The sequence below is a fragment of the Amblyomma americanum genome, chromosome 1 (assembly GCF_052857255.1).
Source record: "Amblyomma americanum isolate KBUSLIRL-KWMA chromosome 1, ASM5285725v1, whole genome shotgun sequence".
Taxonomy (NCBI): Eukaryota; Metazoa; Arthropoda; class Arachnida; order Ixodida; family Ixodidae; genus Amblyomma; species Amblyomma americanum.
Genome location: NC_135497.1, coordinates 173315149 through 173335673, shown reverse-complemented (window position 1 = coordinate 173335673; position 20525 = coordinate 173315149). Strand labels below are relative to the sequence as shown.

General features: G+C 43.2%; 1 protein-coding gene across 1 annotated transcript in view; it reads left to right on the top strand.

Moving 5' to 3' along the window:
- The window catches only part of PIG-T (phosphatidylinositol glycan anchor biosynthesis class T), a 29976-nt gene that overhangs the window by 7199 nt on the left and 2252 nt on the right, over nucleotides 1–20525 (top strand). The window contains exons 4-10 of the mRNA XM_077647790.1: nucleotides 1597–1683; nucleotides 2120–2207; nucleotides 3717–3811; nucleotides 5323–5524; nucleotides 6260–6415; nucleotides 10173–10422; nucleotides 15096–15284. Coding sequence (XP_077503916.1) covers nucleotides 1597–1683; nucleotides 2120–2207; nucleotides 3717–3811; nucleotides 5323–5524; nucleotides 6260–6415; nucleotides 10173–10422; nucleotides 15096–15284 — 1067 coding nt within the window. The remainder of the gene's footprint in view (nucleotides 1–1596; nucleotides 1684–2119; nucleotides 2208–3716; nucleotides 3812–5322; nucleotides 5525–6259; nucleotides 6416–10172; nucleotides 10423–15095; nucleotides 15285–20525) is intronic.

Sequence of the window (20525 nt, the reverse complement as noted above, 5' to 3'; positions counted from 1 at the left end):
TGTCCAATCCAATTGATAGAGGGTGTGAAAATTTTTGTTTGAAAACTTGAGCTCTCCTTAAACAGCTGGATAGATGATTACTATTTGGGGTGGGAATATCCAGAATTCAGTTCACTTTTATATCTCAGAACATTTTGGTCACTCACCTTGGCTAAAAGCTGTTAATAAACAGCTTGACTGAGCCCTGGTAGCCGTTATAGGATATAAACAGCAGACTGATAAACGGCAATATCACACATAATACATAGTAAACAGTACAAACATCTTAAAAATGTGCCAGATTGAATGAACATTGTGAAGAAAATAATGATGCAAAAGTTTTCTTGTAACTGTTACCGCAGCAGCAATACACAATAGACTTTTATTGCACACATTACCAGTGACCCTGCAGTATGTCCGCAGTAATGTAATTAAATGTAAAACAATAAAAAATGTGCAGGCTCTTACATGCAATAAGAACATTATTGTAAGCAGTATACTAGTAAAAGTTATGATAAATTGGCAGCAAGTGCATCAACCTAAGAGAGAAAAGACAGACTACATTTTTTGCCAAAAAAATTTACTCTGTACACTTATTGGGAGGTATCCAAGCCTTTGTATTTATTTGGAACAGCAAGAAGATTCTATTGCAAAGTCTATGATTTGTAGTTTATGTGGAAAGGGGGTATGGCCCACGTGCCCATGTGATGTGCATTCATAGGATGGTTGTTTCACTCAAGGGACTCAGTAGCTTTTAAAAAGATGTCAAGTAAAAAAAAATATGTGAAATAATAATAAATTATGAAAATTGTTTATATTCTGTGTACTTGTTACATCTCCCGTTTGAAAAGCATGCATTCTGTGACCCAAGAAAGCAGTATTGATATTTGTGTGCATATAGCTTTCTTCTGTAAAAGTAAAATGTTCTCAATGATTTCAGTCACTTTAGGCAGACTAAGGAGCAGGAGTAGTTTATTTGCAAGATAACCTATGTACTACAGATCTTAGTTTAAACTTTGGAGGTAGAACTGCTCAATACTAACTAGTGATTATTGTAGTCAATGATTAAAGATTATTAATGAGGTTTTAAACACATGAACCTCAGGCAACATGGTATAAAAGCGCTACACCAAGTATGATGTGCTCATGAACAATTTGTTTCTTTGCCAGCAGTTTTGGTAGTTTTTTCTCAGCTTGACTTTTCGTTTTTGTTCAATGCAGTATCACCTTTGTTATTGTGGGATCCATTTCAAATAGATTTGCATGAGACCATTGATCAAGGGCATCAAGTAACCGGTTACATTTGTTCACTAGTTTATTTGCATCTAGATCTTGAAGTAGGATTGCACAACTGCCAACACGCACAGTTAATTTTACTGTCCTGTCAGTGTTTGCAGTCTTATTTACAGAGGTGCAGAATTATGAGTTTATTATAATTGGAATGTTATATTATAAAGGATAGCAGTAATGAAATCTGCACATTTTTATATTCATTTAAAGAATAAACAAGGAAAACGTTTGATGTCTGCAGCAGTGTTCACTTTCGAATGCTGTTCTTTTTTTTTAATAGACATGAATTTGCATTTGTAACTTCTGTTTTTATTCTACTGCTGACAGGCTGGCCTTGCAACATTGCTACATGCCTTGCAACTCTTCATAGCGAACTACATATCCTTGGCATTGGATTTGAAGATGATATGCCAGGTATATGGTTATCGTATGTATTATGTGGTTAAAGTTTGGTTATTCAGCTCAATGTCTTACAGCAGTTTAGTCTGACTTACAGTATTTCACTCTTGATAATGCTCTTGAGTACACATTTGTCTGGGTCACTGTGATCTCACATAAGTATTATCTTGACTGTTAATGTCAGACATTTTCATGTTAGACTTTGCTGACAGCTAGGGTGTACTACTTGAGAGAGACTTCATTAACATCTTCTGAAACAGATGCAAGCAAATCACATTTTATGGTCATAACTGGCAACATTCAGGTCAGAATTTGAGGTTTTGGATAGGTGTATTTAACGAGTTTGAGCTTCTCCCGTTATTTAAAACCGTAGATGTTGGTTATAATAAGGCTGAACATGGGTGTGATAACCTTGTTGCGTTCCATGTTTTGTTTTACTTTTTAATGCCAGGACGAAGATTGCTTGCATGCAGCCTTGGAGCTGCAGATGTCAGTATCATTGGTGTTTGACGCTGTGGCAGCCCAAAATGGATACCAAAGTGAGCAGAAATACCCTCTGGTATTACATAGGTTTTCTTCTTCTGCTTTTAACAAGGCGCTTAGATACACCCTTTAAAAGAAGAAGTATGTGAAAAATGGTGGCTTGTATCCACTTTTTAAGCAGTCTTGCAGTTTTATAGATTGCATGTTTCGAGTTAATTGATCAGAGTTCTGCTTTTGTTCACAGTTAAAAATGCGAAAAATTTTCAAGACTTCAGTCACTTAAAGCTGCACTAAAGAGGATTCTGGGCTCGTCTTTTTACCGCGGGAACTCTACCTACACGCTCTGAACGTTCTTAAAAGCTTTGAATTATTGTCTTCTGTGACCGATTTCCTTATTAAATCGAATTGAACGTCCCAGCTCCCCCTTTTTTTTTTAACTCACCTACGAAAGTAGGAGTCAACCAACGTGTGGAGTGCCTTTCAGCCAGTCGATTTTGCTTTTATTTTATTTTTTAGGTTTTTGCGAATAAATAGTTTCAGTTGCAGACAACGTAGCCGCAAATGAAGCCCACGGAAATAAATATACACGTGTGGACTGTTTGCTCTATGTACTCTGCCAATGGCAGAGCGGCAAGCCACCACACCACTGGCTGAGAGGCACTCCACGCATTGGTTGACTCCTCCTACTTTAATAGGTGAGTTCAAAAAAAAGGCGGGAGCTGGGACGTTTAATTTGATTTAATAGGGAAATCGGCCGCACAGGACAATAGTTTGGAGTTTCTAAGAATGCTCGGAGTGTGTAGATTGAGTTCCCACAGTAAAAAGACGAGCTCAGAATCCTCTTTAGTGCACCTTTTACTGACACTTAGAGGGATAGCTTTGCAGTTTCAGCCAAAACACAAAATAATGTTATTTGAAAGAAAGGTTTTTATTCCCTTAAAATAATACAGGGAGCACAGCAAAGCTGTTTGATTTAAAGCACTTGCAGTGGAGTTTTTCCTTTTTCCGTTTACACGAGTGTAAGCATTTCTCATCAGAGTAGTTGCTGCTGTGTCAGGGGCACACAATGCTGAAGTCAGTTTAGTTGCAACTTACCTAATTAGCTGTGATTCATCGTTGTGTCTGGGACAAAGTTTTTGATACAACGGATGCAGTATTTATGTAATCTCAGTGGTTTAGTCATACCTAGCAAAGTACCAATCATTCATTTTAATTATAAGTGTGCATACTGCATATGAAAACTGGCAATTTTAAGACAGAGTGGGACAAATGTTTTTTGTGAAGTGCACTTCTCTGACAGTTTTTAGCTTGAGGATTACAAGCAGCTGTTTTCAGGCATTATCACAAATACCTCTTTAGACATAGGTTCAAGACAAGCATGCACCACTTTATACACATCAAGGCGTAGAAAGCTAATGCCACACTAAAAAGGACAGCATTTTTCTCTTCCCTTTTTTTTCATCAGTTCAGGTACACCTGCATGTTTTTTTAAAGTGATTTGTAATGAACTTAACACTCTTTTAACATTTTTCACCCAGTTTTTTTGCTTTGTGCTTGCATTGCAGCATGGTCTCTGAGCAAGTTATTTGGAGCAGGCCTGAAGACTACGTGCCCATTAGCTTCCATGAGCTCCATTTATGTTGATGTGTCAAACAATGGTGTAAGTTGCATGTGGAGCACATTTATCATTTACATTTAGTATTGGCTTTGTTCTCACTAATCATGTACAAATGGCTGAAATTTTTCAAAATTCACTCAAACAGCTACTTTTGCAGTGCTCTTTTTTTTGTAGTTTTCACACTCATTTGCACAATACACTGTGCAAAGCTGAGCAGGCCCTTTCTCCTGTATTGTGTTTTGTTCTTAGTGTGCGTGCTTTGGGCGCTATGCCAGAGGTTTGCTGGTATAAAGTGTATTATTCCATGTATGTCGTTGCTGCTCTTCTGGGACTCTTATGAGGGAAATGGTAAAAACTTTAAACTAAAGTGTAACACGCAATGCAGAAGGCACATTGCAATACATAATGCTTACACACTGTCACTGTGGTAAATACTTGCATTTCAACTATTATAACCTTGCCTGGTATTGTTTAGTATAAATTGGCAGTTTTTTTTTTTTTTCAGTTCTTTTACTTTGCATAAGTGATGAACTGTATAATAGGTGCAAACCCTTTATATAGCTACTGTAACCAGATGTGCTGACTGAGGTATCGTATCCTGTCAGGTATGAGAGAGAGCATACATTTTCAGCTGAGGTAGTTGTATTGCCGGCTGGGAGTAATTATGGATGGGATGTAAAGGGTGACAGCCACCCCTGTGCAAATGTGTTTATGTAACGTCACCCAAAATCTGAACTATATCCAAGACTGATGCATCCTAGTGAAATAATATGCTTGTGACAATAATTTTCTGTTTTTATTTTTCTTTTTGTATTCATTTTGGTGGGCATTTCTGGCCTCAGTTCACAGTTATGTAGCTAATTTCTACACATGGCAGTACCTTAATGTGCATTTCAATAAAAAAAATTTACTGCTTCAGTTCTGTTCACTTCCTTGGTCCTTTGCCTTTGTTGACTGCAGAGCAAAAAACTAAGAGTATTTCCACGTATTCTTAACCATTGAAGTATGTTATGCATTTCAGAGGCTCTGTTGTCAGCAAAAAAATTAAAAGCACACCTGTTGTTTCTGAAAAATAATTTGATGCTATTGACAGACTTGGTTTTTGTATGTGTGGTCTTCATAAATTAATTTCCATCAGTAGGCAAAGTACATTTTATCTGAAAAGAAAAGTGAAAACACAGCTGGTGTATACTTGGGTCACCCCACATTATTGTGTAAATGCAAATTAAGCATACTTTGTGCTTCTTTTGTATTTCAGATTTCTCATTTCTCAAGAAAGGCTATTGGACTGCTGTCTGGTTCTTGGCCTTTCACTTATTTCTTATGCATTCTTTTTATTGTCATCACTTTCGAACTTTGTTCTCCTTGCTTATCTGTTCATTGTTGATGAACTGATGAAATTCAAAGTTGTCTGCCTCTTTAGAGATGGCAAGGTATCTTTGCACAAGTAGCTGTAAATTTACCATTTAAGTGTGGTATTTTTAGAGTAGTAATTGCTGTTGTTATTTTAAAGTGGTAATGACTTGTGGGCTTTTTGTTGGTTTTGGGGACAGAGCGTAGGGACATTCTGGCTCAGTCCCGAGCCCACGCAACTGGTAGTCTCAGGACAGGGAGCTCACCAGCGCAGCCTGGCTATTTATGATCTCAAGCACCATGTGGCCCAAGGGCGTTTCAACCTGGCTGCCCAGTATGAGAAACCTCATATTTTCTGGCTTATCCCAGAACCACTCCTGCACAGTACACGCTACATTCAAGGCAAGTAAGGGAGCACCATAACCCATGCCGAGTACTGCTATGCACCCTTTTGTAAAAACCACAAGTCAGGCTTCTCTCTGTGGCGAAATTTCAGAACAGTGCTGGCATCTACCACCAGGCACATGCGTACATGGTCCCACACCTGCTACTTGCCTCATCTCGGAAGATGTAGGATGGTTTGCCAGTGTACTTGAGGTGGGGGCCAAGTGTAGCACTGACTGGCTACCACACAGCAGATGTGGCCAGTAAGCACACATTCATCTGCCTGGCACTAAAAGATGTCAGTGCTGTTCCGAATTTCCATCTCAAGAAAGGGGTGCACCACTATGGTGAAGTGGTCTTTTCAGTGAAGAAAAGCTGTATAAAAAGCCTTGCTCTGAGGCCATAGTGTCCCACTGCAGTGCTGTTCATAATTGGATCATTAGAAGCACTCACTCATAAGAACGCTAATATCATACTAATCATTCATTGTTCACATCTTTCCTCTGCACTCATTTACAGAACTATTTTCTTCTTAACATCATTCTTATGTTATATGTCTCTTTTTTTAAATATAATTCAATGACACCATTTTGCATTTATTAGCTACGCCATGTGCGCTAAACTTAGCTATGGTGCATGATTGGTTCAGGTGTATTTTCTAACACAGTTACTGGTGTGTTTTGCTTTTTACTGCATCTGTGCTACGTATGGGTGAACACGTGGGGCCATGTAATTTGTTATTTCTTTCTGTAGGTTATGGCCTGGAGCGAGGCGGAATAGTAAATCACATCCGTAACAACCACCCTACAAAAACTATTCGGGTCGTGCTACTTGATGTTGTTCCCTGGTTCCTCCGTGTTTACTTGCATACTCTGAAGGTTTCTTCAGGTTCAAGGCAGCTGACTGCAGGTAGGCCATCACTTTAGTTTGGCACAAGTGAGCTACATTTAAACTTAATATTTTATTTTTTCTTCTATTTTCACTTATTGGGTCATAACTTTCCTCTGCTTCAAGCTTGTCACGCTAGTTGTGTTCTGTGCCCCACCTTCTCTTACTTTGTGTTGCAGTTGTTTTATATTATTAATGGTGTTTAACTATAACCAAGTTGGTTTACATACACGCATTACCAGTAAATAACCTAATCTACTGTCCGGAATCCTGTCCTTGTGGCTTTATTTAATCCTGTCCTTGTGGCTTTATTTATTGAGTAACCTGCTAGTAAGGTAGTAACAAGCCCTGGTGTGTTTATTTTAAAGAGGAAGATTTGGGCCTTAACTTATTTCATACTGTGGAAAAAGTGGCTGTATTTTGTGGGTTTTCGTTAAATTGTTTGGTCCAAGAACTATGAGCTTTAAAATTTAATAAAGCACATCAAAACGAAGCCAGTTAAACATACTTTTTAATCATATAAGCTTAGTTAAAGTGTTTGATGTCTTATTATCAAATTTTATTTGTGAAGTCAAGGAAATCAATGTGGAGGATCTTAGTCATTTCTTCTGCAAACAGCCTGACCTCAACAGGTTGCTTGTAGTTCTTCCAGCAGGGACTTGGAGACTTTCCGCGAGCATTTGCTATGTAGCTGCAGCGTAGCGATTCAAACCATGCAGCTGGCGGCGATGGGGATCGAGGATAGCTGAATATGTTCTCTTCTTGACACAGGTCGTTGTCAGTCTCTTGTGGTCATTGGCCAGGGCGAAGTCACAGTGTGTCATATGGGAAGCCATGGAGGCCCATTTGTCGGTATGGGCAGTGGCATGGGATATTTCCAGGTTGACTGCTGTGAAAACATAGGGGGTGGCGCTGGTGAGGGGTTCTTGAAACATCGATATTGCTTAACGTGATCGGCAGAGCCATGGCCGGACAAGTGGTTGACCATGGTCATGAAGGTGGTTCATAAAGCATGGAGCTGGGATTAATGGGGCCGCCTTTTGGTACGTAGCGCGAAAGCGTAGGTCATGGTCTGAGGGACTTCGTTTGGACTTCTCGTTTGGGGAACGTATAAGGCCTGGTGAACTTCTTCACTAAATTCATCCGTAAGCAATGCAACCTGAGGCAGTGAAAAAGATGGCAGGAGTCGATGGATCTCCTTCCAGACGATCTTGCGGATGATCCCATAAGCTGTCATTGGTAATTGTTGAAGTGTCTGCATGGCTTATGGAAAAGGCCAATAGTGTCTGGTCGTATTGCCAAGCCCGGCTGTTGAGGGTCTTGTCAATTGTAGACGCTTCGGTAGTGACCTCAGCAATATCTTAGGCGGCTTTCAGACCAACCTGGCAAAAAGTTGTTCTCTGGTTTCACGCATCAAGAAACGCAGCTTCTTCTTCTCGGTCATGATAGGGTCTGCACAGCGAAATAGATTGCATATCTTCAATGTATGCTATGACGGTGTCACTTGGCTGTTGGATGCACGTCTGGAGCAGCAGTTTGGCTTTTTGTCTGGAGATGATGCTCATGAATGTTTTTTACAAGTGCTTTCCTAAATACGTTCCAAGTTTGCAGGGGAGCCTTGTGATTCTCGTACCAGGTTCTAGCTGGGCCATTCAGGACAAAGAAGTCATACTGTAGTTTTGCTTGGTCATGCCATCGGTTGAGTGTCGCCACGCACTCAAACTGGTCCAACCATTCCTCGGGTAGACCACTGAACGCAGGAGGACCATGTGGCTGATGAAGTACCAGCGGTGATGACATAGCATCGCCCTCCATATTAGAGAGCATTGCAGGTCCACAATGCAGCACCTCCGCCAGATGTCACGGTGTAGTGACGGCACTGTCCGGCGAGCAGGAAGGTGGCTGAAGTCTTCCGAACAGAACTCTTTATTGAGTTGACCTGCACCCACAAAGAATTGAACTCGGTGGTCATCAAAGAACAGAATGCCCGCCGCTTTCGGCCATGCTCAATTTGAAGCTGACGATGAATCTTCAATATGTGGCACGCAAAGTAACCACAACAGTCTTGAACAACATTGAATCAGTTCCGCCAGGCTGCAATCATTTGAGATAAGTCTGGTCACATCTTGAATCACAAACAAGGTGATAAAGCCACGTGCCGGCGGCACTGAGCATGAACAAATAAACATTACAAAGCTTTGCAGCATTTGGCCAAAACTTGCAAAGACAGGCTTGTGTCCAAAATGAAAAAAAAATAATAAACTTTAGAATATACAAGATGTCTGCCTACTTCTGAAAAAATCTAAATTCTAGCAATCCAGTTTTCCAACGAGAAAATCAATTTAGGCCCTATATAGTTGGTTGATGATTGATGAATTTTTATGGCACAAGGGCATCTGTGGCCAAAGAGCGCCATGGCGCAAGGTATTTTTCATTTTGCTCAAGGTGGGGTCAAGGACCCATTTTCCAAGCGTTTCACCCTGATTAAAGTGAGCACCAGGCCAGAGGAAGCTTGTACCCATTGTATCACCGGTGGGTACCTGGCAGCACTGGGGATCGAACCCCGCACCTCCCTTCCGCATGCGAGGCGGATGCTCAACCAATAAGCCACTGCTGCGGTCCTATATAGTTGGGTACGTCATTGGTTGGACTATTGGGCGAACCCTTTGCAATGCAGGTGGTATCAGATCTTGTCCAAATGATGTGGAAACCCTACAAATGAGGCAAATAACATCGGTAACGTCAGTGTCCTTTCAGTTAAGATAAATGGACTCGGATAAGAAACTAACCGAGGCGCTGTCGCCTACGTTCTGGGCTGGTTCCTCGGGTCTGCTTTGTCCTCTGAACTAAAGTCAGATGTTGAGACAGTATCCTCAAAGTCACTGCTACGTTGATTATCAGCAAAATCAACCGTGGACAAAGCTGAATCACGAGATTTGTCACGTTTCAAGACGTGTGCCATGCTGGCAAAGACAGCCGTTCTAAAATTCTACGCTCCTCTGTTTTCGCAAGCAGTTAAAAAATTTCTGCTACGTGGAAAAAAAATGCGAACTAAAGAGAAAATTACACTGTAGATTTGTAGCTTTAAGGCAGATGGATCAGCACTTTCAAGATTGGCATGGAAGTGTTTGAAAATGGCTTTCACATCCATCATTAGTGTGCTAAACGTGCTCAGTGGGCACGGTACGCAAAGAGCTAAAGATTATCTGTTTTGCTTATCCATAGGCAAGTTTATGGCCCATCAGGTTTTTTTGTTTTTTTTTGCTAATGGACTGAAGGTAGCACAATCAAAATGACTGGCTTGAACTGAACAAGTTCCTTGAGTAGTGAACTACTGTATGTGCTAATAGTGGTTTGTAAATATGTGTTTTTGAAAGAACTGTTCAAACAGGCTGACATTGCATGTATATTACAACTGAAAAGAACTTTGGGGCAGGCATGACTGCACTGCTGCATTAAATATATAGGTTGCTTGCTGAGGAAACAACATAATATGGTAAAGTACAATGAGCTCTCATAGTTAACTCTGTCTATCATAAGCTCACATTGCTAAAAAGGTCCATGCAAGCAGCGCACTAAGGACAAGACGCATGAAGTATGATGGGATGAGGCGCTGATCAGCGCCTCATCCTGTTGTACTTATTGTGCCTCGTCCTTAGTGTGCTGCTAGCGTGGATCCTAACCAACTAGCCCAACAACAAATATTGCTAAAAAGGTGTGTGGATGTTCCCTTTCGAGTACTAGTCATGAAGCTTGCCTCATACTTTCTTACTTCCAGAGCATGTGAGCTATCAACCTGGTCGTGACAGAGAAAGGCCTTATCACCTAGAGCTGACCCTCCTTTTGCCTCCTGCATCGGAGACAGTTGTGGCATATGAATTTGAGCGTGCCTTTCTCAAGTGGACTGAGTACCCACCTGATGCTAACCATGGCTTCTATGTTGGGGCAGCTGTGCTTAGTTCCCTTCTGGATGACCCTGTTGCCAACTACAGTGGTGACATCTCGCTGTGCCCCAGCCTGAGACACTGGTAAGTAGGTGCACTTGCTAAGTGCCCCTAGAGCATAGTGGTTATGTTTCATGTTGTTCTAAAGTGTGAACCATTCATAAGGTCTCTGCAGTTTCTTGCTACTAGTGTGTGGGGGTTGCATAAAGTAAGATGCTAGCTAGCTTCACTCTTGTCCTCTGTTCTCATGCCTACTGGGAAGACCGCCACTGCTGTGTACTGCCATGTTTTGCCTTGAACTGGTGCAAGATGGACACCTTCTCTCTGTTTCACTCATTTTCCTTTGAGTGCGTTGCATTTCATTACATACCATGATCTCTCTCTGTCAAACACTGCAGTCTGACAAAACACATTGTCATTGGCTAGTTTAATTTTTTTTTTATTACTGCATAGAGCTACCATGCAGTATATAGAGAAACTTTATCCATGTATGCGGAAACTTTAGGAATGCAAAAATTAAAATATTTTTATGTAAAATTTTATTTCACTTAAGAAATCAGAATCATTCTTCTATTAATGGAAATGTTTCTTGTTACATACAGCTTTTGAGCCATCCTGCAGTGTAGGATACTAGGTGAATGTGCTACTTATTATGTGGTGATGTTTCAGACATTTTACATCAACCTTAAATTGCGTGTTGTAAAACTTCAAACATTTGACATCGACTTTAAAATCACATTTTGCATCACGCGCAGTAGTTTTCTTATGATGATGCTCAGATCTAATTTGTTTTTCTTGTGGAATCACAATATGGTCGATGCGGTTGAATCTGCCCCCTGTCTCCAGAGAAGACTGACGGCTCTTTCTGAACGCACACAGCACACTAAAATGAATGCACATAACGAGCTTCAATTTCAGCATGCAAAGCAAAACAGCAGCCTGGTAGGGCGCATGCTTGGTGGTGCTAGTGCAAACTCGTGGGACAGGTGAAATTGTGCTTTGGTCGTTAAAGGACGAAATCTTGTAGGTAGTACACTATGTATTTTTTGAGTACTTCACAATAATGGTGGACAGTCACAGATTGTGGAAAGCTACTTCACATGCCCTGTCCTGTGCATGTCACATGATACCTATGTCACCAATGGTTAGTGTGCATGTCTAAATTCAGCTACAGTAAAACCTTGTTAATTTGGCCCCCATTGATTTGGACAATTCGGATTGCCGTCAAAGTCCCTCAAATGCTAATGCAAGTCTATGGCATCGGGAGCTTGTTTATTCAGACGCCACGGGGCACGCATTGGTTAATTCGGACAGGCCCCCAAAGAGGCGCCGTTTCGGGGTATGACATGCTCAACAGGCAGTTGTCTAGATATTTGTCCACAGCCGTGAATTGCGTATTACAGTAAAACCTCGTTAATTCGGACTTCAAGGGAGTGGAAAAAACGTCTGAATTATCGAGATGTCGAATTATTGAATGGCCTCCCAAAACTGCCAAAGACCGTTCGCGTGAAAGCGAAATTTATTTCATGGGAACCTGGGTAATCGTCCCATTTTATGGCGCAAACTGCGCGACAACAGCGATTTCTCACCGTTCCATGAAATGTTTTAATTCGTGCTCAATTCGTGCACGCAATCGTGAGCGGCGGAAGCAGAACTGCTCCACAATGGTAACGGTCTCCGCGGCTTCTTTCAGCGTCCGAAACGGTAGCTCTGGAGCCTCTTTGTGTGTGGCGTCACATGTAAGTAGGCTTCACCGCACAAACTGCGAACAGCATGTGACTAACGTGGAGTTTTGGCAGTTCGGTGCGCTGGAAGAACAGAAATACCACGTGGATGGAAGAGAGGGAAGCGTGCATTGGCGCCTGAGCGGCAAGATGCCTTTGAAAAACAATGACCAGCAACAAGGCAAGCTGCCGTCGCCGCGGGCTGTCGACGACTAGGAACGAAGCTCCGAAAAAGAAACTACGTGGCCGAACTCTCTCTCGCCCTATCGACAGGAACCTGCCGACCGCCAACACGCCTGCCTCTGCACACAGATCAGAGGGGCGCGGAAGACAATGTAATATGCAGTTCAGGCCTGTGGACGAATATCTGGACAATCGTCTGTCGAGCATGTCTATCCCGACCCGGCGCCCCTTTGGGGGCCCTTCCTAATTGACCGATGTGAGCACCGCAGCATCGAAATAAACAAGCTTCCGACGCCATTGACTGCATGAGCGTTGGCGGGACTCCGGTGGCAATCCGAATTTCTGAATTAACGGGGGCCGAAACTGGGTTTTACGTTTTGCTGTAGCAGCGCTGCGTTTTCGGTTTCAGAATGGAGGGTGGTTTCCGGCGTGGCACTGGTTTTCGGATGATGGCAGTAATGATGCATGTCTCGAAAATTGACTTCAGCGCCGTTCCTGGCATGTCTTCAGTCTGAATTAACCAGTTCAAGCGCGATTTCACTTCAAATTAACGAGTGTGTGCTGCCATTGACTTACGTACATTTTTGACAGGAGGGAGCAGGGAGGTCGAATTATCCGAATTTCTGAATTAACGAGGTTTGACTGTACATTGTCCCTCTAACAGACATGCCAAGGCAGGCGTGTTGACGATCAGCAGGCTCCCGTTAACAGGCCGAGAAAGAGTCCGAGTTTCGTTTTCAGGGTTTCGCCACTAGCCTGCGGTGACAGCGGTTATTGGCTGCGCATATCAGTGAGCCAGCCAAGCCACACACAATTTGGTACAACTGCCTTATCGCTGATCTTTTCTGCTTGTTTTTCGTACGGGTCTTGCCGTTCCGGCACTAATACACGTGCGTCCCTCGCTTCCATCCGGGTGGTACAGTCAGACCTCGTTATAACGAAACAGTTTATAATGAAATAATGGATATAATGAAGAAATGACAATTCCCCTTGGAAGCTCATTCAACTTGGGCGATACCGAATCTATGGCTATAACGAAGTTCTCGCCGGGCCCCTCCAGCTTCGTTATAACAAGGTTCAACTGTATTTCTGTTCTCCCAGCATGCCGAAACTCCGCACTCATTAAGTGCTGTTCGCCATTTGTGTGGTGAAGCCTCCTAATGTGCGACACCACATACAAAGAAGCTCCAGCACTACAGTGTCACACAATGCCAGAAGCCACGGAGACCCTTACCATTGAGGAGCAGCTCTGCTTCCGACACTCCCAATAGCATGCATGAATTCAAACATTTGACGGAGCCATGAATAATCGCTGTTGTCATGAAGTTTTCATCTTAAGGTGATACAATTGCATAGATTCCCACCAAATAAAGTGCACCTTTATGCGAACGGTTTTTGGAAGTTTGAATGGGGGGGGGGGGGGGGGGGGGGGGGGGGGGGGGGGCATTCGATAATTTGACATTTGGATAATTCGGCCATTTTTTTTCCACTCCCTTGAAGTCCGAATTAACGAGGCTTTACTGTACTTTAGACACCTTTAAGCTACCACAGTTGTATAGACCTACTTGTACATTAAAGGGGCTTTGAAAGGGGCTCTCAATAATGTTGCGGTATGCCTAAGATGTTAAAGGACGCGGTTTCACAAATATCCTCCAGCAAGAATTTTTTTAATGCGTTTGTGGAAGCTGAGTTATCTGTAGTTAAAATTTGAATTTCCACATTTTTGCGCCTTTCTCTCTCCTCTTGTCACGTTTGCACACTGAAATATTGGCGCTCCGCCGTCAGCCCCATCCACTTGGCCCCTCAACCGGCTGCCGACGCATGTGAGAGTTCCCCAGGGAGCGCAGCTTCCGACCACGGCCATGGTAGCTGCGTGACGTCAGAAAGAGTTGGCACGGCGAACCAATTATAGTCATCCGCTGCTGACGTAACGAGCGCTGCATGGCACGTTGCGTGTGGATTCAGGCAAAAGCCCGACACTGCTGGCCGCCCTAAGGCGTAGAAGCGCCAAGTTTTAAAAATATATTGTAAATGATCGGCTCACTTTTGAGGTCTTGTACGCAGCATGAATGCTCGGTGGCCTATACTCTACATAATGCAACCTCAAAATCCTCATACTCTATATAATCCAACCTCAAACACCCTTTTCAAGGACCCTTTAAAGGCATTTCATTTTCATGTGACAGACATATTACAGTATTTAAAATTGTATCAGAAGCATTGTTATTTTTGTATGCAGCTACATGCCTTGCAACTTATCTATATTTCACATATAAGATCTCTGCACAGTATGTCTGGATGGTTTTCAAGCTAACAACTATCTCAAGAATGTCAATATCTGCCGCAGTATTACAACATATAGGGTGTGAAGGTCTGCCAAATTGCAAATTGTTGGTCCTCACTGATGCTAGTGTTGCCATACATTCGAGAGCTGAGGAGCTTGTCAAGCTCTGGCTTTTTCTCCCTCGACCTTTTGCCGGTTGCAACAGAAATGAAGATTGATATGATTTGAAAAACATTCACTTGACAAGATTTATTTTCAGTATTGTACTGATAAGTGCAAGGGGAGGCAATTAGATATACGTAATAGAATTTTCTTTCCTGATGCACATGAAATGCTTCTAGTCTCTACAAATGCATTCAACTTCTAGTTAGGTAAAGCGGTGCCTTCAGTTAGCATTTGCTATGTCACATGTTCCTACCTTGTTCCTAGCCCACTGATAGGGTCTTGGGTATCTTGTATGCCTCTATGCCACAGGCCTGCAAGATGCTTTTTTTTACCTGTGCACTGGTAACGTGCTTTGGCGAAAAACGCCCACTGTGATAATTGTATACTTATGTGCCTTTCAGCATTACTGGAACAGCATCGACGCCTGATGCAAAAAATATTGCTGGGAAACAGTTTGTACGCATTTACACAGAGACCCTTTTGGTATCACTGCCAACTCCTGACTTCAGCATGCCTTACAATGTCATCTGCCTCGCATGCACTGTGGTTGCTTTGGCCTTTGGACCGATCCACAACATGGCAACCAATGCGTGAGTAGTGCTTTTTTGCTGGTAATGTTTCTGTGCCTGTCACCTTTGTTCATTTTATTGCTTGCTTTGAATCTGTCCAGTCACTCTTAGGTGGCTTTTTCTAAAAATACAGCATAGTATATGCTGCTTATTATGCTAACAGACACATTTCAGAACCTTTTAAAAGTGCAGACAGTCCTCCAGGCCCTCTAATACCTTGCGATGAGCTACTTGAGTCATATGCCATTTCTATGGTTTGTGACAGCTGCTACGTATGTGTATTTCAGTGTTGTTTAGCTTGTTTATGTTCAGATCAGCCTATGACGCATACTCTCTTACTTGCTACAGTTTAAAACTAGGCAAAAATCTTATTTCGTTGCCATTTACAGTAGAATCTTGATGATGTAAATCTCATGGGGTTGCGAAAGGTATTCATATCCAAAAACTAACAAAATTCGTATGCAGAAGCATGGGAAATGCATTCGCACAGATCTGTTTATGGCTGATGGGATTTATTTATAGCCGCACATCACCATTCACCGCTCATGGTTCATACCGCACGACTGGTGATGGTGACATCAGCGATATTCAGGCCACATGCCACTTCCCACTGCTCATGGTGCATATCGCGCTACTGGCAATCGCGTGTCGGTGATGTATGGGCAGCACATAATGCTTCAGAGTGTGGTTGTGGCTTACAGGTTTGTATCATCTGTAGTGGCACGGGAGAGTATTCAGAACACCCGAAATTCTGCACATTGTACTTGGCCGGGGAATTTTTCAAGTTCATGTCATCCCAAAGTTCGCATCAGCCTTGATCATATCATTGAGATTCTACTGTGTTGTGACCAATTAAATGAACTGTTGGTGCGCTAAGTGTCAGCTGATAAGGTTTTCAGCCATACATTAACTTTGCAGAAATTCTTTGGCCACTGATAATACAACTAAGGTTGACAGCAGTTTTCTATCTACCAGCCACTCACTGTCTGCTCCAAGCTGTCATTAAAAGCAGCCTTCATGTAAAGTCCTCTTCTGACACTTTGAAGTATCACCTGACTCCTCTCCATATACTGTAGTTGCTTCATTAAGTGGATCTTTTCTCTTATTACGACAGTCTGCAGACTCTACAAAATGTATATATAGTAGCCGACGGGTAATTCGGACTCCAATAATTCGGACTTGTAGGCTATTTCGGACCTCGATGAGGCACCGTCAGTCTCCGCGTAGAAGCGCATACATAAAATAAAATAAAAGCGCAAAAATAAAATAAAATAAAATAATAAATTAATAAATTAATTAATAAAACGGGTGCAGCTCGCAAGTGAAAGGGAGAAGTTGGCTGTGGATGTGGAAGGAAATGCAGTGTGGATTGTTGAGAAAGAGAAGGCACTGAAAGAGTTGGGTGGAGTACAGAAAGCCAAGAAGGGCAAATGGATGCAGGATTGGGCAGCTTGAAACACTTGAGTAGTGGCGGCACGGCAGTGACGGCGGCTGCATGCAATAAACAGGGTGTCTACCAACTGGGAGAACCATGTAAACCGGGAATTCTCATGGAGTTTGGATAATCTGGAAAAAATCAGGGAAAACTGAGGGTATTCGTGCTTATATCAGGACAAATTAGCTGCAGTTCTACATAAAAGGAACTAAAGTCGCGATAATGCTGCCTCGTGTAAACAATGCGGACTGGCATTGCACGGATTGTCCAGTGCGGCGTTACGTGTCCTCTCCTCAGCGACTGCTGGCCTCCAACGTTGTGCTGTCAAATGGAGCATCCCAGTAAGATGGCAAAAAGCTTTGCGGCGCCAGCGGCGCTTCCAATTTTCCAGCGTACTACGTCAAAAGCGGACACTTTCCCACGCTTCCCCGGTGCTGTGGCCGACGGCAGAGCGCGCGCTTCCTACGGTTTGCACATGCCTTGTCCAACGGCCAGTGGCCTCCCCTTGTTTTTCTGTGTTTCCGAGTGGACAGCTCCAACAAGGCGGCAGAAGACGTTGTGAGAACTTGCAACAATTCCAAATAAACTCTTCTCCCCTGCGCATCTCTGGCATCCCCTTGGTGGGAGCGTCCATTTCTGCCGCAGGGGGTGCACGCATGCGATGCAGGCGGCGCAGCTTTGGGAGAAAGGCAAATAGTTTCGCGCTTTTTGGCCATCTGCCGACGCTAGCAAAGCAACTAATTATGTCTGTACTTAGCTGCGCTATTTTGAACCGACTTAGTTTTAATGATTGCTGTGGTGCCGCAGGCCAGCAGTGTGCGACGTGTCAAGCATGACGGCCTTCAAGTGCACTTTTGTCCAGGACTGGACGAATGCAAAACATTGCGAGTTTTCCGCCTGGATTAGGCCCGTCGAAAGTAACCAGAACGCAGTGTACTGTGCGCTATGCAGAAAGCAGTTCGCGCTCAGCAACATGGGAAGAAGAGTGGTGACAAGTCACGCTGAAAGTAAGAAGCACCAACTGGCCGTTACCGGAGTCGAGACACCCTGTGTAGCCTCATTTTTGACACCGCCGACCACTGTTGTGACCAATGCCGGGTCAGTGCCATCCGTTTCTGCGCATCCTTCAAGTGCTTCAACTACTACGACGGACGTCCAACCCAATCTTACAGCAAAGGATATTTTTCAGCGTGACTTAGAGGTCATAAATGCTGAAGTGATGTGGTGCCTCAATGCTGTTATGACGCTCACATCACTCCGTGCTGCAGCGGCATCGGCTTGTCTGTTCCCTTTGATGTTCCCATAATCAGGTACAGCCAAGAAAATGCAGCTTGGCAAAGACAAGGTAGGATATACTATTGTCTATCACCTTGTACCTTTCTTCAAGGAGAACCTCATGTCGGAAGTAAGCCGAGCTTGGCTTACCCACCTCGTCGTGGCGTTTGACGAATCATTGAACAAAGTTGAACAAAAAGAGCAAATGGATGTGTTGGTTCTCTTTTGGTCGGATGCAGAGCAGAGCTTGAAAATGCGCTACTTGACGTCATGCTTTCTGGGGCGCACGTGGGCAGAAGAATTGGTGTCCGCTTTTAAAACTTCCACAGATGGACTCTTCCGATCAAAAATTCTTCAGATCTCAATGGATGGGCCAAATGTAAATATAAAATTTCTCGATGAGATCAAACAAGAATTTTGTGAATCCAGCGACGGCCGTCGTATTCTCGAAGTTGGTAGCTGTGGCCTTCATGTTGTGAACGGTACTTTCAGAGCCGGACATGCGGCAACAGGTTGGCAACTCGTGAAATTTTTTCGTCCTTTGTACAACTTATTCAACTGTGTGCCTGCCCGACGCGCCGAGTACGCACACATAACCGGGAGCAGCATTTACCCTATGAAGTTTTGCGCTGCGCGGTGGCTTGAAAATGTTTGTGTAATTTCAAGAGCTATTGAGATTCTGCCGTACCTAGAAGTGTACGTCGAGTTGTGTAGAAACGAGAACAACCAACTGACCAGCTCCAGTTACTGCATGGTCAAAACAGCCATTTGCGATCCTCTGCTGTCTGCAAAGCTAACCGTTATGCTTGACATCGCGGAGGAACTGCACCCGTTCCTGGCTCAGTTCCAGACCGATTCGCCTATGCTTCGATTTCTTGGCGCAGCATTGGAGAACCTTCTACGGTCACTAATGAGTAGAATAGTAAAGAAGTAATAATGGCGGTGGACAGTCTGTTGAAGTTGATCAAGGTGGACATGGACCTTACTGCGAACGTAGTTGTGACGCCCAAGGTTGACCTTGGGTTTGCTACGAAGAATGCACTCCGAAAGGCCCCGCAACTTTCAGATTTGGCTATCCTAGGGTTCAGAAGGGACTGCGCCACTTTCGTGAAGAACTGCGCCAAAAAGCTCGCAGAGAGGTTGGTTGCCTTTGAGGTTTAAGCTGGCGAGGGGATCGTCATCTCTGGATCCCGTGTGCGCGCTGATTCTCAATCTCTGGGAACGGCGTCTATATGATGCACTTGAAGTCCTAACAGAGCACCAGTGGATGACAGGAACAGAAGCTGACCGGACGATGCGGTCCTACAAGTATGCCCCCTAGACTCGACGCAAGCAGCATTGAAAAATTTCAATAGGAGCACTTATCGGCCGGATGCCCTTTGGGCAGGCATCTGTGGTTCAAACAAAGAACTGTTCACATTTGTAAACGTAAAGGTGATTCTGTCTCTTTCGCATGGAAATGCATCTGTCGAGCGGGCATTTTCTATTAACAAGGAATGCCTTGTTCAAAATCAGAAGAAGCAATCTTTGGTCGCCCAGCGAATCGTGTATGATGCCGTAATGTTGGCAGGAGGAGTTGCCAACGTTCAGCTGACCTAGAGGATGCTCCAGATGGTCCGTGGGGAGAACGCACGGTAGAAAGAGGAGCTGGAGAGGATGAGAGCAGAAAAGGCCGATGCAGTGGGAAAGGAAACGTGCCGCCGCTTCTGTGAAAGAGCTTGAGCTGAAAAAAACAGTGTTGGCTGACGCCGAGATGCAAGTGTCCCTCATCCAAACGAAAATAAATTCTAGAGCAGTGAAACAACACTGTAGCGTTGTGCACGAACTTGAGGTTGACTTCCCAGTGTTACTTTGAGGTTTGTCGCTCTTTCACTTCTACAACTAAGGTTTCGATAATCTGCAGTTCGTTCGAATAGACATGCTGAGAGATAATCGCACTTGTGACGCTAAAGTTCAGGTCCCACACCATTGCGGTTACTATCAGTAGACAGAAATATCTCACATTTGAAAATATTTTTTTCCGCATGCATCTTCCTTTTAGTTCGTAATTGAAAATGTAATTCGATTCGGAGTTTGTTTTAGCATTTTTTCGAAGATATTCGATTTGTTATGTGTTTTGCTAAATGAATTAAACACTACTCCTTACTATTCAAATAGGATTAAATCGTTTTTATTTTTTAACATGCTTACTGAAGAGTGATACCATCAGGCGGCTTTGTTCAGCTTGTTTTCGCATTAAACAAAGTACTGTGTCACTCAGGTAATTTTATAAATGCACTCAGGGAAAACCTGGAAAACTGAGGGAATTTGGAAACGTCAATTTGGTAGACACCCTGAATAAAGTACTAGAGCTTGGCTTCACTCAATTGTTGTTTGCATATGTGAAGCGTTGCCTCTCAGACGATGTTGACATATTTGTTGCTTCCATATTTTAGCATACTTTGTGTGTTCTTTTAGAGGCCTTTGGCTATGGTCAGTTTGAACAGTTTGAGATTGCATTATAATCGTAATATTTTTTTAATTCTCCTGAGTTTTCATACTCACCCCTCGCA